Source organism: Cnephaeus nilssonii (assembly GCF_951640355.1).
Source record: "Cnephaeus nilssonii genome assembly, chromosome: 12".
In the NCBI taxonomy this organism is placed as follows: Eukaryota; Metazoa; Chordata; class Mammalia; order Chiroptera; family Vespertilionidae; genus Cnephaeus; species Cnephaeus nilssonii.
In genome coordinates, this window is record NC_137083.1 from 41,144,726 (window position 1) to 41,163,821 (window position 19,096).

General features: G+C 41.1%; 1 protein-coding gene across 1 annotated transcript in view; it reads right to left on the reverse strand.

Moving 5' to 3' along the window:
- The window catches only part of SYPL1 (synaptophysin like 1), a 33,365-nt gene extending 14,854 nt beyond the window's left edge, over positions 1 to 18,511 (reverse strand). Inside the window, exon 1 of the mRNA XM_079786046.1 lies at positions 18,327 to 18,511. Coding sequence (XP_079642172.1) covers positions 18,327 to 18,395 — 69 coding nt within the window. The 5' untranslated portion in view covers positions 18,396 to 18,511. The remainder of the gene's footprint in view (positions 1 to 18,326) is intronic.
- Between the last annotated feature and the right edge of the window lie 585 nt (positions 18,512 to 19,096).

Consider the following 19,096-nt stretch of genomic DNA (forward strand, 5'->3'; position numbering starts at 1 on the left):
AATTTGACAAAACCTGTAACCATTTATGATAAATATTCTGAGCAAAGTAGGAATATAGGGATCGTACCTCAACATAATAATGACCATATATGACAAACCTACAACCAACCTCATACTCAATTGGCAAAAACTAAAAGTGCTTTCCTTAAGATCAGAAATAAGACAGAGATGTCTGCTTTCACCATTCTTATTCAATACAGCATTGGAAATCCTAACCACAGTGATCAGACAAGAAAAAATAAAAGGCATCAAAATTGGAAAGGAGGATATAAAACTGTCATTATTTGCAGATGGCATATTGTACATAGAAAACTCTACAGAATCCACCAAAAAACTGCTAGATTTAATAAATGAATTTGGCAAAGTGCTACTTTGTATCCTGCTGGATACAAATTAACATCTGTGAATTGATGTCATTTTTATACACCAATAATGAACTGTCAGAAAGAGAAACTAAAAAACAATCCTATTCACCATTGCAACAACAACAAAAAATAAGATACCTAGAAATATACTTAACCAAGGAGGCAAAAGACCTGTACTCAGAAAACTTTAGGACACTGAAAAAAAGAAACAGGGGAAGTCATGAACAAGTGAAAGCATATGCAGTGTTCATGGATTGGAAGAATTAAAACCATTAAAATGTCCATACTACACAAAGCAATCTGCAGATTCAACACAATCCCTATTAAAATGCTAATGGCATATTTCACAGATCTGAAACAAATATTTAAAAAATTTAAATGGAACCAGAAAAGACCCCAAAAGCCTCAGCAATCTCGAGAATGAAGAACAAACTTGCAGGGATCATAATACTGATATAAAACTATACTACAAAGCTACTGTAACAAAACAGCGTGGTACTGGCACAAGAATAGGCATATAGACCAATGGAACAGAGCAGAGACCCCCCCCCCCCCACACACACACACACAAATTGATCCACACCATTATGGTCAATTAATATTTGACAAAGGAAGCAAGAGTATACAATGGAGTAAAGATAGTCTCTTCAATAAATGGTGTTAGGAAAAGTGGACAGATATATGCAAAATAAAATGTAATTAGATCACCAACTTATACCATACAAGAATAAACTCAAAATGGATAAAACACTTAAATGTAAGTCCCGAAATAATAAAAATTCTAGAAGAAAACATAGGCAGTAAAAGCTCAGACATCTCACATAGCAGTATTTTCACTAATACATCTCCTAGGGCAATAGAAACAAAGGACAAAAGAAACAAATGGGTCTGATATACTGTTGAACAGCGGTATAATGCCTTCCATGGATCCAGGGCCATAAACAGGATCATAACTATCAAGGGATATTCTCCCCCCCCCCCCCCCAAGAAGAAATATAAAGAAATGGAATCTAGTTACAGATATAAAGAGCCTGAGGTAATGTCCAGCACATAGTTTGGAGTCTTCAGTTAAGAGCTAATAATTGGTAAAACCCGGCCGGTGTGGCTCAGTGGTTCAGTGTCGACCTATGAACCAGGAGGTGGGGGTTTGATTCTAGGTTGCAGCATGTGCCTGAGTTGCGGGATCAGCCCAGCGTGGGGCGTACAGGAGGCAGCCAATCAGTGATTCTCTCTCATCATTGGTATTTCGTCTCTCTCTCCCTCTCGTCCCAAGATCAATAAAATATATATATATTTTAAAAAGAGTTAATAGGTAACGACAGAATAATGAATACTCACTCTCTGAGCATAAATGTGCATAAATACACAGAGAGAAAACAGAAGACCAGGAAATAAGTCTTAGGCATGTATCTGAATTTAGGATTAGGAAGAAGAAATAGAACTACAAATCGAACCAATGGAACAGAAGAGGCCAGAAGTAGACTTGTGTGTATAGACAAATTATTTCTAGACCCTGGCTGGGAAGCTCAGCTGATTGGAGAGTCGTCCGTATAACAAAAGTTTGTGGGTCTGATCCCAGTCTGAGAGGCAACCAATGTTTCTCTTTCTCTCTAAAATCAATAAACGTATCCTCACGTGAGGATTAAAAGAAATTCTATCTAACAGCTGGCGTTGCAAATCACCAAGGAAAGGAGTGTGGTGGTTTTAAAGGTATGTTCATAAACACTTTGTTACTCCTCCTCCCAAGAGGTGGAGATTAATTTTCCTCCCATTAAGTGTGGATTAGACATAGTGACTTGCTTCTAGTGAATAGAATATGGTAGAATACAGGTAATAAAGAGAATATAATTTCTGTCTTCCTTTTTCACTCTCTTGAGCCACTGGCTTCTGGGGGAAGCCAGCTGACTTGTTAGGAGGATACTCAGGCAACTTTTAGAGACTCACATGGTGAGGAACCCACGTGAGTGAGCTGGAGGGCTTGAGATGACTACAACCCCAGCCAACAGCTTGACTGCAACCTCATGGGAGACCCTGAGCCAGAACCACTCAGCTAAGCTGCTCCCATATTCCTGACCCACAGAAACTGTGAGATAATAAAAGTCTATTATTTTACATGCTAAGTGTAAGGCAATCTGTTACGTAGCAATAGATAATAAACACAAGGAAGGACTGTTCAGTAAATGTTCCAGACGGGCTAAATACTTTAATGTAAAAAGGGAGTCTTTAAAAAATTTAAAGGCAATATAAAAGAAAATCTGTGACTCTAGAGAAGGAAAAAAAAAATCTCCAGATTATTTTTAAAACTATAAACTTTGGTTAGAGCTTATTAAATTCAACTGAAGAAAAAAAACCTTTAAATAACAAGTCACATTTTTGAACATAAAACAAGCTACAAGCCCTAACCAGTTTGGCTCAGTAGATAGAGCGTCAGCCTGCGGACGGAAGGGTCCCAGGTTCGATTCTGGTCAAGGGCATGTACCTTGGTTGCGGGCACATCCGCAGTGGGGGCTGTGCAGGAGGCAGCTGATCGATGTTTCTCTCTCATTGATGTTTCTAACTCTCTATCCCTCTTCCTTCCTCTCTGTAAAAAAAAATCAAGAAAATATATTTTTTAAAAAACCAATAAAACAAGCTACAAACTAGATGAAAGTGTTTGCAATAATGTCACAAAGGATTAGTGTCTACTAGTATATAGATTTTTTTTAAAGAATTTTTTAAATGTATTTTATTGATTTTTACAGAGAGGAAGGGAGAAGGATAGAGTTAGAAACATCGATGAGAAAGAAACATCAATCAGCTGCCTCCTGCACACCTCCCACTGGGGATGTGCCCAAAACAAGGTACATGTCCTTGACCAGAATCGAACCTGGGACCTTTCAGTTCGCAGGCCGATGCTCTATTCACTGAGCCAAACCAGTTAGGGCCAGTATATAGATTTAAGAGAAACTCTTACTCATGTGTACTATAGGGCATCCTATCTAATAATAGACAAATATGCAAATTGACCATACCTCCGAGACACCCACAAGCCACGCTCACAAGCCACACCCACCATCCAATCAGAGCGAGTATGCAAATTAACTCAAACCAAGATGGCTACAGCCACAGAGAGCAAGGTTTCCTAGGTAACAGAGGAAGCCAAGCTTTCTGTCTGCCCTTGCCAGGCCTAAGCCTCCATTCAAGCTACAAAGTTTCAATTATAGAAGGTAAACAAATTCAAACAAATGGCAGCAGAATGGAGCTTGAGAGAGCAGGCCAGGGTAGCCGCCGGCAACAGGGGAAGCAAAGCTTTCCGCACACCCTGGCCGGGCCCACCCGCTTAAGGCAACAAAGTTTCAATTATAACCCCAACACAAATGGCTGCCGGCCTCGAAGGGAGACCCAGGCTTGGCTCCGCTCCAGGCTACAAAGTTTCAATTGTAGAAGGAAAATAAATTCCAGATACCAGGGCCTCTGCTTGGGTTGCCAGGGGGCGTGGCCGGCCTGCAAACCACCACAGGCCCCTCGCTCAGGCCGCCCCACACCCCAAGGGAACCCCCACCTGATCTGGTACGCCCTTCAGGGCAAACCAGCTGGCCCCCACCCCTGTACCAGGCCTCTATCCTATCTAATAAAAGAGTAATATGCAGATTGATCATCACTGCAACACACAATATACCTGCCCCCATGTGGTCAAAGATCCTGCCCCCATGTGGACACAAGATGGCCACCACAAGATGGCCAGCAGGAGAGGGCAGTTGGGAGGCACCCTGCCTGCAAGGGAGGGCAGTTGTGAGGGACCAGGCCTGCAAGGGAGGGCAGTTGAGAGGGACCAGGCTTGCAAGGGAGGGCAGTTGGAGGTGATCAACCCTGCAGGAGAGGGCAGTTAGGGGTGACCAGGCCGGCAGAGGAGGAAAGTTGGGGGCAAACAGGCTGGCATGGGAGTGGTTAGGGGGTGATCAGGCTGGCAGGCAGAAGTGGTTAGGGGCAATCAGGAAGGCAGGCAGGTGAGCAGTTGGGAGCCAGCAGTCCTAGATTGTGAGAGGGATGTCCGACTGCCCGTTTAGGCCCGATCCCACCGGGATCGGGCCTAAACGGGCAGTCGGACATCCCTCAAGGGGTCCCATATTGGAGAGGGCTGAAGGACAACCCCCCTCCATGCACGAATTTCGTGCACCGGGCCTCTAGTGCATAATAATGTTCATAGTGACACTGTTTATAATATCAAAATATGGGAAGGCAGGAAGCAACAGGAAAATGGGTAAAATATAGAGGTGTATACTTACAATGGAAAGTTATATAGCAACTAGAGGCCCGATGCACAGATTCATGTGCTGGTGGGGGGTCTGGCCTGCAAGCATCAGCCCGCTGTAGGAGGACTGCTCATCCCGGTCAGCCGAGCTGTGCTCCCACTGTGGGAGTACACTGACTACCAGGGGGCAGCTCCTGCGTTGAGTGTCTGCCCCGTGGTGGTCGGTGCGCGTCATAGCGACTGGTCGACCAGTCATTCTGCTGTTTGGTCACTGGGCTTTTATATGTAGATATGAAGACATATAAACTACAGCTGCTCGTGTCAACATGGATGCATCATAGAAACCTAATGCTTAAATGAAAAAGACTGTCTAAGACTACACAGAGGATGCTATACTCTTTTAAAAGCTCTGTTTACTTGTCTTCATCACTCCTGCCACTACTTTTGTTCAGGCCCTCACCATTTTCCTCTGGGACTAACCCAATAGACTCTTCCTCTCATTTCTAATCTCATTCCCATCACCATTCATCTACTATAGCTGGGGTGGGGAACGTCCCACCCAAGGCCATATAAGGCCCACAAAATCATTTGGTCTGGCCTTGCCAAGGCATTAGGGTGAGTTAATTAAATGTTTGACCAAATATAGCAGGCTAATTTTTACGTTGATAATTCTGTATGACCTGAAAATTATGCTATAAATATCCAAATGGCTCTTGGCAAAAAAAAAAAAAAAAAAGGTTCCCCACTCCTATTCTATACTGTGGGCTCTAAAGCTGCAGTGTTTAGTAAATAGGTAGATAAGCCACACGCAGCTACTGAGCACTTTAAAAATAGCTAGTCTGAATTGAGATGGCTATAAATGTAAAATATACAATGAATTATAAAAATTTAGCAGAAGAAATGCAAAAGTCTCATCAATAATTGTTTATATTGATTACTGTTTGAAGCAATATTTGGATACATTGGGTTAAGTAAAATATATTATTAAAATAAATCTCACCTGTTTCTTTTCATTTTTTAGTGTAGCTAGTAGAACATTTAAAATTACTATGTTGCTTGCATTTATAGTTTGCATTGTTTCTTTTTTTTGGGGGGAGGGGGTGTTTCTATTGGATAGAGTTACTTTAGTCACATTGATCTGAAGTAAAAATCTGGTCATGTCACTCCCTTTTAAAGAGATTTCCTCAAAGACTTTCCAGACCTAAATTTAAGAAAAGAAAAAAAAAACACAAAAAAAAACTTCTTTTTTTTTTTTTTTAATATATTTTATTGATTTTTTTTTACAGAGAGGAAGGGAGAGGGATAGACAGAAACATCGGTGAGAGAGAAAAGAGAAACATCGATCAGCTGCCTCCTGCATACCTCCTACTGGGGATGTGCCCGCAACCAAGGTACATGCCCTTGACTGGAATAGAACCTGGGATCTTTCAGTCTGCAGGCCGATGCTCTATCCACTGAGCCAAACCGGTTAGGGCAAAAAAACTCAACTTCTTAATTTGGAATGAGAAGCATGGCTGAGGTAGCCTCAACTTCATCTTTCTACATTTATGTGCACTACACTCCTGGCCAGGTACAAAGACTGTCACACTATACTACCCACTATTACTGAAATGCACCACGTATTTATGTCTTGGATGTACATGTTTCTTCTGCCAGGAATTGCCTCCCAAACCTCATTCTGTAGAAGTTCATCCTTTATTTAAGACCTTACCCAATTCTTAGTGGTGGAACTATTCTGACTCCTAGGCAGCCATAGACTAGGTCATTAACTCTACCACAAACGTTTCTCTTGTGTATCTTGCCTTGTAAAATAAAAACAAGCCCAATACAAAAAGAATAAAAACTAGTTTCCCACATAATACAAAAATCATCAAATAAATGGCATACTGTACTATAGCATACTGCTTTTTTTATCCTCCAGTATTTAAATTTTTTTTTAAATGTTAACATTATCACAGGAGTCCCCACCCCTCTTTGCCCACCTCCTACTCCCCCCCTTCCTTGGCTTTTACGAAATTATTGTCCATGTCCCTGGGGTATGCATATATGTTCTTTAGCTATTTCATTCACCTTCTTAATGCTTTTTTCAAACTATGCCTTTATCTCTCTTGGCAGATCGTCTTATCTTTGCACTTGATCTTCCACAGGATTTTTAATCCTTCTAGCAGAAGGCCTTGTACACAGAAAATGCACACTAAATAACTAAGAAATTAAAGAGGGAAAGTCTAATTCCAATAATCTACAAACACAACCACATTTTGAGTCTTACACAACCACCATTTTGAAGCTGCCTTTTTGTTAGGAGGATAAATAAATGTCATGTTTCGATTCTGGTTTTTATCTTATGGAAAAAGGGGACAAGGTATATACTTTACTAAATAGAGTACAAAACAATCTGAAGGTAAATTATCCAACCATTTCACCTCTCCCATATACTGGTAGACCATGGGTGAAACCTGGCCTGCAGATATATTTGCATGGTCTTCCCAGCATTTATAAAAAATGTGAATTTGTTGTCAATATTTTAATATCAGTGTACTGTACATAAAATTTAGATTTCTTGATTTTCCTGAGTGTGTGGAAGCTGAAGATATGGCAACATCAGACCCATAGTTTCATAAAGCAACAATCACATGGAATTGAGTGACAGATGATAGTTAGGTAAAATATAGCATGTGTTTTTCCAGATGTTGCCACTCTCTAGAGTCTCACTGTCAGGATGGGTGTTAGGGTTTACAAGTAATCAATGAACTTATACTATTGTGTTCCTTCTGAACAGCTTGTTTCCTTCATTTACTTTATGAGGGTGGTTCCCATGAGCACTTCAGTGTGTACTCCTACTATAAAACAAGGAGCAGTGATATGCTAATTTACTAGGTGTATCGGTTAATAACGTGGATTTTGTAATTAAAGAAAACACGGTAATTTCAAGAGAAACATCAAAAATGCTTTATTCAAAGTAATGTCCACCACTAGCTACACATTTCCCCCATCTTTCAGGTAATTTTTGGATACTGTCCCAATAGAACTTTTCTTGTTTTGAGGCAAACCTTTTGGAGACCCAATTTTCCACTTCTTCGTACATTTTAAAGTGCTGCTCAGAAAGCGCGTGTGCCATCGATTCAAACAAGTGGTAATCTGAAGGAGCAAGGTCTGATGAATACAGCGGGTGGGATAATACTTCCCAGGCAAGATCTTTTACGTGTCTTTAACTGGTTTTGAAGTGTGTGGTGATGCGTCATCATGAAGCAAAATTACTTTGCCATGTCTTCTGGCACATTCTGGTCGTTTCACAATCAAAGTGTGGTTCAAATTGATTATTTGTTGTCGGTAGTGATCAATATTAACGGTTTCACCTGGTTTTAGAAGCTCATAATACAACACACCTTCCTGATCCCACCAAACATAGAGCATTATCTTCTTTCTGAATTGATTTGGCCTTGCAGTCAATGTTGATGGTTTTGTGCATTTGGGATTCTCAAAATAAATCCACTTTTCATCGCCAGTCACAATTTGATACAAAAAAGACTTTCTTTCGTGCTGTTGAAGCAACATTTTACTGATGACTTTTCGGTTTTTCCATTTGTCTTTCGTTTAGTGGATGTGGCACCCATTTTCCTTCCTTTAAAATCTTTCCCATTGCTGTAAACGATCGGAAATAGTTTGCTGAGCAAGGTTTAATTTTTCTGCAAGTTGTTTTTGAGTTTAACACACATCTTCATCCAATAATGTTTATAACTGTTGGTCTTCAAACTTTTTCAGTTGACCAGGATGTTCTTTGTCTTTCACATCGAAATCATCACTTTTAAAGCATTTAAACCAGTGTTCATTTACAAGTATCTTGAGATGGAGCATGTTCACCATAAGCTTCCCGAAGTATTCAGCAGCACTTTTCTTCAAAATAAAGTAATGAATTGAAACTTCCCACAAAAGCTCTTTTTTTTGGCATGAAATTCGACATTTTTAAGCGTAAAAATATCTATGATGTTAACACCTTCAGCAAATTTGACATGAAGTTTTGAAGCTTGTTGTCAATACAACAAAATAGAATACATATCAAATTGCATATATATCAACATATGTGTAACTCCATCTATTGAAAAAAATCTGCATTATTAACCAGTATATCTAGTATATTTCTTTGTCACTTGTGAAATTTATTTTCCATCCCTCTCTATCCCATACATAACTGAAACTGCTGACATGAAATTCTATCAGTACAATCCTATATAATAAATAGGTAATATGCAAATTGACCATCACACCCTCGCAAGATGGCTGCCTATGACCAGGCCGGCAAGGGGGTTAGTGAGGGACAACCAAACGATTGAACAAACAGACTGTGTGGGGTGACCAGGCTGGCAGGGGTGGGGGGCCCATGAAGGGTGACCAGGATGGCAGGGGGAACAGTTGGGGGCAACCAGGCCAGCAGGGGGGTGCAGTTGAAGGTGACCAGGTCAGCAGGGGGGGGAAGTAAGAGGCGACCAGGCTGGCGATGGGGGGGTGGGGCAGTTAGGGGCAACCAGGCTGGCAGGGAGGGGGCAGTTAGGGGCGAGCAGGCCGGCACACAGAGGCAGTGAGGGGTGATCAGGCAGGCAGCAGGGGACAAGAGGGGGGAGCAGTTAGGGGCGACCAAGCAGGCAGGCGAGCAACTAGGAGCCAGCGGTCCAGGATTGTGAGAGGGATGTTCAACTGCTGGTTTAGGCCTGATCCCTGGGTTTGGGCGTAAACCAGCAGTTGGACATCCCCCAAAGCGTCCTGGATTGGAGAGGATGCAGGCTGGGGAGTGGGGACCCCCACCCCCGTGCATGAATTTTGTGCACCAGGCCTCTAGTAACAGTAATAATTCAGGGACAGAATGACAATCAGTTTCTCTTAAGGTCAAAAAGGTTCCATACTCATTATGACATTCTCATGTCACCAGAGAAACAGTTCCACTTATCTCTATGCCCACCATACCCACACTAGAAACATGGAAGATCACTCACTAATTTAGAGATCTGCAACTTCAGAGTTAATATTATAGCCTGGTTCTCTAGAACACTGACAGATTATAGTACTCAAATGATGTTCAAGAAGGAAATACTTGACCTTCTATTTATATCTACTTTTAGACTTACACAAGAAATAAAAGCTTTACTAAAATTAATATACCAGTGAAACCCATGCTGGGCCTCCATGTCAAAGAGTCATGTTAGTATAGTATCCTGGGTGTCCTGAAGGTATGGGGAATCCCACAACATAGAAGGTTAGACAGTGATACCTTCACCTATTCTTTCCCTTTTAGTATTTACTTATTATGATGTGAATGTACCTGGCCAAGTGACTTTATGGAATAGGTTATCTAGTTTTAACCAAACCTTCAGAAAATGGACAAGTGGCTTAAAATATCTTGATAATACAAAAACTCATGTCCAAAGAGAAAATGGAAGAATTAATACCCTGTGTGAACTATATTCGCCAGCCACATTACAAGGTAAAAATGGACTCCACTTAACCAAATAACAAGAAAGTGGCCCAAAAGAAAAAGAAAAAAATCAGATGAGTATCTGAAGTAAAGATTTAAAAATATGAATGGAAATTTACCGAGTATGTCATATGCCTTAATATATTCACATAGTAAAATATGCATCTATAAATTATAGATGCACATTGGGACTCTGTACATAAAATTTTACAGATAGGGATCCATGTTAAAAAAAAAAAAAGGAAAGTTTGATGGTTCCTAATATTTTCAATGAGTTATTTATCCTACAGACAGAGTCCCAATCCTTACACTTATTCCTAAACCTTGCTCTACACACTAAGGGTTCTACTGGAATCCTTACACTTATTCCTAAACCTTGCTCTACACACTAAGGGTTCTACTGGTACTCATCTACTTTATGCGTGACTTTTATGTTTCTAGTGCAGGGTCTTCACTGCTATTTGGTTTCATTATTAATCTGATATCAGCTACTTAAATTTCTTTCTGTCCAAGGGACAGTTTAGAAAAATGAAATGTATAATTGAAATCTCCAGAAAGAGATCTAAAAGTATATTGTATTTAAGTGTTTATGTGCAAAACCAAATGTATCTCTTTTACAAAATCAAATTATCATTTAGAATTTAAAATGAACTATCAGCCCCAGCCGGTTTGGCTCAGTGGATAGAGCCAGCCGGTTTGGCTCAGTGGATAGTCAGCCTGTGGACTAAAGGGTCCCGGGTTCGATTCTAGTCAAGGGCATATGCTTGGGTTGCGGGCTTTACTCCCAGTAGGGGGCATGCTGGAGGCAGCTGACCAATGGATGTTTCTATCTCTTTCTCCCTCTCCTGAAAATCAATAAAAATATATTTTAAAATGAACTATCACAGCATGTTTGCCTTTATAATCAGTAAGATTAGAGTCTAAAGTTAAAGTATTTTTTGATGAGTCAAAGTCTGAAGCATTTACTAAAGACATTTATTAGAAAAAAACCATTTTGCTGATATTTCAGTTTACTCCCACCGAGCAGAGAAGTCAGTTACAAAGTGCTTCAGTTTCTTTCTTTCTTTTTTAAATCTTCACCTGAGGATATTTTTCCACTGATTTTTAGGAAGAGTGGAAGAGAGAGGGAAAGACAGAAACATCGATGTGAGAGAAACACATTGATTGCTTGCCTACTGCACAAGCCCTGACCAGGGCATGGACTGGGGAGGAGCCTGCAACCAAGAATGGGACCTTGACCAGAATAAAATCCGAGACCCTTCCGTCTGCAAGCCAATGCTCTATCCACTGAGCCAAACAGGCTAGGGACAAAGTGCTTCAGTTTCACCCTTCTACTATCTGTGCTTATAAAATACTATCACAGGAAGTTCTGAATAGCCTCCTAGCTCAGTTCCATAATCCTTAAGAATTTTGATTATGAGAAATAAACTTGTGTTCTGCTGAAATAAACAGCTAGACATTTTTTGTTAACTATTAATTATTATATGTTGAAAACATCTTTATGTCACCTCTATTCTCAAACAATTGCTAAACTGAGTATGGAACTAGAAATTTCTGGGGAATCTAAATATACTTATTTTAAAATCATTTCAGACTACTCTATTATTTTTATGTATTTTGGAGTGAATCAATATCCTGATTATTGAGCTGTCTTTGCTGTTGTTGTTAATCCTCACCCGAGGACATTTTTTCACCATTGATTTTTAATTTAATTTATTTTAGAGACAGGAAGGGTAGAGACATCAGTGATGAGAAGCATTGATTGACTGCTCCTGCACGCTCCCTACTGGGGATGAGTTGCAACCTGGGCATGTGTCATGACCAGGAATAGAACCCCGACCTCTGGTTCATGGGTCGATGCTCAACCACCAAGCCACACTGGCCAGGCTTTCCATTAATTTTTAGAGAGTGGAAGGGAGGGGGAGAGACACAGAGAGAGAAACATCGATGGATTGCTTGCCCCCTGATGGTATGGTGATAGAGCCTGCAACCTAGGTACATTCCCTTGACTGGAATTGAACCTACAGTCCACTGAGAAAAACTGGCCAGGGCATGGCTGGCTGTCTTTGAATTGAGTCTGTCACTTCACAGAAAGCTGATAGCATTTGTTGCCCCTGATATAATTTGAGCTTTTAGATGAAAATAAGTTTTCTTTGCTTTAGGATATTTGATGTAGACTCAGCTTGAGAGTTTATTTCCCCCCTTACTACCCATCTAGTGCTTTCATAGTCATCTCCCTGTCTGGTAGTTTTATGGTCATTTCTACCTGGCCTTCTGAGTCCACCAGCCCACCAACAGCAAGTTAGGATAGGCCTCCACACTAACAACATATGAGAATATTTAAGTTATCACAAATCCAGACTTTTAGCTGGCAGGTAGACTGATTTGGGTATTAGGAGACTATCTCTCTCTCTCTCTTTACTTCTTTAAGTACTCAGCTTTATGTAAGTCATAAATCCAGACAATAGGTTGTAACTTCTTTCCAGATTTATTTCCCAGAGCTGGGAACAGTCCTTCTCCAACCTGTTTCTGTTCCATTCATGGTGCCTAATGATGTTTACCTTATATAACAACAGCAATTCTCAATGCGTGGTCTGAGGACCTCTGGAAGTACCCAAGACTCTTTCAGGGAGTCCATGAGGTAAAAAATATCTTCATAATATTACTAAGAAATTATCTGCCTTTTATACTGTGTTGACATCTGCACTGATTTAAGCAAACGCTTTGGTGGGTAAAAACCTCTGGGCTTTGGTAAGAATAAGCAATAACATCAAACTGTTATGCACTTGCAGTTAAAAATAAAAAGCCAGTTTCACTTACAAAAGCTTTTAATGAACCAGTAACAATCATTATTTTATAAAACCCTGACATTTGAGTCTTCTTAATATTCTGTGATGAAATAGGATGCACAAAAAAAGACTTTCAATGCATACCAAAACACAGTGGTTGTTATCTCCAGGAAAGTATTTAAACAATTGAATTGTATGCTGAACTAGTTGCTTCCTTCCTGAAATACCATTTTTACTTAAAAGGATAAGTAATAGGCAAAATATAGTTATTCAGACTTGGAAATTGGCAGATATTTTTCTCAAAAACGAATGAAGTGAGCCTTTCAACTCAAGGAAAACTGGCAGAATTTGTTGCCATTGATGTTATTCAAGCTTCCAAGTGATTTATTACTGTTATTTTAAAAGAAATAAATGTTTTTTAATGTGTCAGTCTAAATTTCTAATATGGTAAATATTGATAGACACAACCCACATAAACAAAACTCCTTCGCGTTTACAGTATTTAAGAGCATAAAGGAGTTCTGAGATCAGTGTTTGAGAATGACTGTATGAGAGCACTGCTCTGTTATTGTAATTTTCCCTTTTATATTTTATCAGAGATTGCTATTTATATGTGTGGGGGTGAGTGTGTATGTGCTTGTGTGTTCTGAAAGCACTGACAATACTTATATTTTGTCTATGAAAATGACATCCAACCTACCCCATGAGAGTGCTCATGGTAAATACTAAGAGGATTCCAGGTAGGAAAAACAGAGGGCAGGGGAAAAACAAAAGAGCAAAGGAAGGGGGGTAGGGGAATGAGTCAATAAGTCTATTAACAAGTTTTAAGTGTAGAGTATCCTGGTGGGCACAAAATGATATTTGAAGTCCCTTTCCCTTTCTGAAATGGGGGGTTGGGGGAATAAACACAAATGGCAGGGTTAAGAGAAAGATAAGTTGCCTAAATATAAATAGTCTGTGTTACAGACTGATGGCCTAAAAATGTAAAAGTTAAGCAAATGATTAAGACAAACATCAGTCTATATATAACTCTCTACCCATAATGCAATACAGTTTATATTTTCTGGGGTGCTCCACTGCACATATTGTAAACCACAAAATTAGGATGAAACATGGTCCCTATTTGCAAAAATCTTATAGTCTACTTGGGATGAGTAAACTTTAAATATTTTACATAAACTATTATGTATTTCTGAAAGTTTGTGATTTAAAGAAATTGATATATGTAATGCTCCAATGGTTATAGGTTTTCTTATGGTTTTTCACTCCAATTTTCCTGGATAATAACTTATCCCAAACAAGAAAATAATTGCTTCAGATACCTTATCTTTTGTTTTTTATGCTTGAAATTTTTGGTAATGTTTTCAATAATTTATTAAAAGACCAGTTATAAACTGGTATCAAAATGAGTAAGAACAGACTGTTAAGAGTCCTGGATATAATAATAATCATGGGATATCGGGTAAATTACTTAATTTCTCTCAACTTCAGTAACATGGGATAACAACCCTCATAGATTGTCAAGAGGATTAAATGAGAAAATACAGGTCAAGTCTTAGCACATATATTGTATTTAATAAATATCTTGTTAATAATGAGAACAAAGTTGACCAGCACTGACAAAAATATTCAGAGATGGTTATTAATAATTTTAGAATTATTATGGTTAATAATTTTAGAATTACTATTCTAAAATTCAAGCTAATTAGTCTGTAATTCCTTATATACTTCACAAACAGTATCTCTTCTATAACTGTGTGTGTGGAATTAGAAATGCACATTACCTGGATTCCTTAAGGGCTAAACATTTGTTCCATGTCTATCCTACGCAAGATAGCAGCAAGAAAGTCCAAAATACAGTGTTAAATATTAAAAGGAGATATCATTTTAACGAAAAACTTTTATCTAAATAGTATAGATATCTGACTATAAAGAACCAAATTCAATTCACCAGGGAAATATAAAATACTTTTAAAAAGCTGCTTTGATAAAATTAATCCTGGGCTTTTACTTCCTTCCGTGTTTAACTCCTACTTGGGGTATCTATTCTTATCTAAATTTTATATTGTCACCTTGATAAACTGACTCAAGGCAGGAAAACATGCTGGAAGACAAATGAAAAGCATATATTATCATTTCTAAAGTTTAAAGTATCTAATAGAAAATAGTGATCGTGAAGGACCAGGAGATATGTATCTCAGACAATTAGTGCTCAATTGTATTCACCATGTCTAGTCTTTTAGAAACACAGCATCTCAGTCCTGGAAAAAACAACTAAAAACTGTTCAAGTACATTATCATCATTCACATATTTATATATTAACTCAGTCATTCCAACAGCCCTATAAAGTATTGATTTTCCCATACAAATGTAACAAAAATTCATCAACTTTTACTGAATTACACAGAGAGAACTAAGAGGCAATGCCACTGCCAGGCACTATAACTAGGGGCCAGGAGTACATAAAAATATAAAAGTAAAAAATATATATATTTTGCTTCTAAACTGCAGCCACCATATTACACACACACACACACACACACACACACATAATATGGTGGCTGCAGTTTAGAAGCAAAATGAAAATGCTTCTGCTTCAACAATTGTATTTTTATTCTGGCAATAAATATTTACTGGGCATCTTGCCTTCATGTCTATGAGGCATTCAGATTTGTAATCCCCTGAAAGGTACACATTATCAGGTTATATCTAGTCTAACATCATCTAGAACCTTGCCAGTGATAAGCTGATTTGGGGAATTATTCTTTTAGATATATGGATGGTAAGCAGTCTTTATCTAGATTTTTAGATTTGTTTGTAAACTTATTTATTGACTATTTTTAGAGGTAACCCCCTAACACACTTCAATCAATTCCTTATGAAATTAACAATTCATTCAAAACACATTTGAAAATTCCTATAATGGACCTTTCTCCTATAGAACCTTGTTTTATCATTCATTCCCTGATGCCAAGATGTTTTTTCTCTCCATCTTCCAAATCATTTCTTCTCTCCTTTGATGGCAGAAAACTGCTGAATCTCTAGCCCATATTTAAATTTAAAACCTAGATCCATATATCTGCCTATATACCTCCACTTATTTGATGTAAAAGGAAACCACAAACTGAATATATCCAAACCCTTATCTTGCATCAAAAATCTGCTTCTTTTTCTTAGCAATTTAACTTGGATAACGGTGCCACTATCAGCCCAAGTCAGAACTATGGCAGTCATCTTAAGAGTCCCAGTCCTTCCTCTTCTTCACGTTCAGATGTATTCTAATTGCTAAATTTCTCCTCTCTATTCCCACTGCAATTAATGTTAGGTCCTCATTATTTCTCAAGCAGTAGGTTTCCTCTCATTTATGACCTTTTCAATCCCCTACACTACTAACAAAATTAAGGTTTTTAAAAGGCAAATGTAATCATCATTCATTTGTTTAAAACACTTCAATGAGTGAGTCCCTACCTATGGTAGGAATCCTGGGTTTAAAGAAGCTAAAAGCTTCTTTAATGAAAAGCTCAAGGCAGGAGCTGCCCCCTGGTGGTCAGTGCGCTCCTACCTGGGGAGCACCGCTCAGCCAGAAGCTAGGCTCAAGGCTGGCGAGCACAGCAGCGGTGGCTGGCGGGAGCCTCTCCTGCTTCCCCAGCAGCGCTAAGGATGTCCGACTGCCGGCTAAGGCCCGCACCCTGAGGGCTCCAGGACTGCGAGAGGGCACAGGCTGGGTTGAGGGACTACCCCACCCCCAGTGCACCAATTTCCTGCACCGGGCCTCTAATATATAATACAAACTCAAATACTTGTTGAATAAACATTCACTACACCATTAACAAGGAATAATCTTTTCATAAAAAGTTCTCTTATGTAGTAATAAGTTGTTCAAACTAACAATAGTATTTCCTTAAAAAGCTTAGGATAGTAAAAATATATTGGCTACAAACATTGATCAATTTACTGCTGTTCTGAAACACTAAAAAGTATATCTTTTTTTTAAAAAAAAAAGACCAATAATATAAGCACAAAATACAAACTACCTCTTTGTGTAAGTAAAAATTTAAATTTAATTGTAATCCTTAACGAGATTAAATCTACTAGGTGTAAGACTTTTTCCAAAACCTTTATATTTTATTAGCTTAGTTAAATGTGACTTTTCACCTGCAATTTAAATTTTTACATATTCAATTAATAACTTTCTTTGTTTTTAACTCTGGACCTAGGTTTACAGGACCCTAAATATATACATTTATGTGTCTTTGAAATAGGTATTTGTGTGAAACCAGCAGGGTTTCAGTTTTCAGAAAACACCCAATGAAACTGGGGGAAAGGGAGGGACCAGGGTGTAAGTAGGAAATCAAATGGAGTACCCATTAGAGAATCTGAGTGTCTGTGTTCCTTAAAAAAACATCCTAGGTAGGTTACTTAAAACAGGAAGTCGAAAGTCCTTACTCTTCACGACTGTAGCACTAACACACAGGGTTCAAGCGTTTGGGGTAAATTTTGCTCGCTATGAAAACAACTTGCCTGCACACGCTGGACAGGTGCCAGCTGCCTATTAATGTTCGCCTGAAGATCAGCACTAAAATATGTACCAGGCCAGGAGGTCTGAAGAAACTCGGCGGTGCCTGGTGTATTCACCAACTCCTCCAAGTGACTTGATCACACTGTCAAGGTCGGATTCATAAGTCTCCTTTGACGTTAATAACTGAGTATTCCCCGGAAAGGAGTAAAAGCGGGCTACGGGCTGTTGCTTGGAAATACTTAAAACGTGATGGCGATTCCTAGCATGTGTTTAAGCGAAGCGAGATGCGTTTTGGTTACAAGACCTTTCCACCCCCGCCTCTCACGTCTCCTGCTACCATCCGGATCCGCCAGCTTCCCGGACCCAGTTTATTTCTATCCATTTTTAACTGGGAGCCAACCTTAGGAACAAATGAATAAGTGAGTGCTCGTCAACCGAGTTCGACCAGGCACGACTAGCTTTCGAGGGAGCGGCCTCCGGTCAGCACAGGGCCGGAAAGCACGGGCCGGCCCTGGCACCGGAGGCGGGGGCAGCGCCGGCCGGGGCGACTCCCGCCCGCCGGGTTTCGGTTAGACCTCAACAGGAAGTTTTCTCTTCCCTCGCGGTCAAGAGTGAAACACTTCCACGGGGGCACCCAGAGGTGAGCGTCAGTGTGGGAGGGCGGCCCCACCCCGCACCCAGGCCGCCGAAGGGCCAGGGATTCAACGCCGACCGCGGCGTCCCCGCCCCGCGCGGGCCCAGGCCGCGGCCTCTCGTGCCCTCCCCGCCCATCCCGCCCTGTCCCGGGAGGTGGCCGCGACTCCGGGTCCAGCGCGCGTCGGGCCGCGCCCCCACTCACGGGGCTCCCTGCCTCCTCGCCCAGGGCGCCGGCCGGGCCAGAGAGGGTGCCAGTGCGGGAGCGGGAGCGGGCGCGGCGGCGCGATTCCCGGCCTGGCGGGCGCGGGCTGCACTTACCCACTCGAGGACCTTGATGAAGCCGAGTGGCTCCTTGAGCGGGTTGAGGTTGAGCTGGAAGGAGGACATCCTCTGAGGGAAGGAGGGAGAGACAATCAGGACGGCTGGGCGGAGGAGGAGGAGGACCGACAAGACCAAGCAGTCGGGCGGCGAGGAAGGGCAGGAGGGGCGGACTCCGGGAGGCGGGCCCTGGAGGCCGCGGGGCGGGGCGGGGCGGGGCGGCGGCGGTTGAGCCGCTTCCCTAGGCGCTGGGGCGGAGACGGAGAGGAGCGGTGGCGGTAGGTGAGGGGTGGACAGGGGCTGGGAAGGGGAGGAGCCTCCCTAGGCCGCACCTGGCCGAGCCGGCAGATCCGCTGGCCAACCAAATAGATGTTGGACGCCATGCTGTGTGCGCCGCGCCCCCTTCCCCCGAAGTCCTGGCCCCCACGCCCGCCCGCGTTCTGTCTCCTCCGGCGCATGCGCGCGCCCACCCCCGCGTCTGCGCAGTGAGGGCCGCTGCCCTGCGCAAAGTGCTCGCTGTGGGTTCGTTGGGCTCCCACCTTGCAGAGCAACGACCGTCTTCCACCCGCTTCTCTTCAGAGTTCCCAACTTTTTGATGGATTTATAAGACATTGATAGAGATGAAGCCGCGTTTCAAGGCTGGTGGTTAGAGGCCTTTTACGAAAAGGGTGGAGAGTTATTGCAGAACAACGGATTTGGGGCGACCATGATGTAGGTATCTCAGAAGCATATTCACCAAACATTCTTACCGAAATTAAGTTTATTGTTCG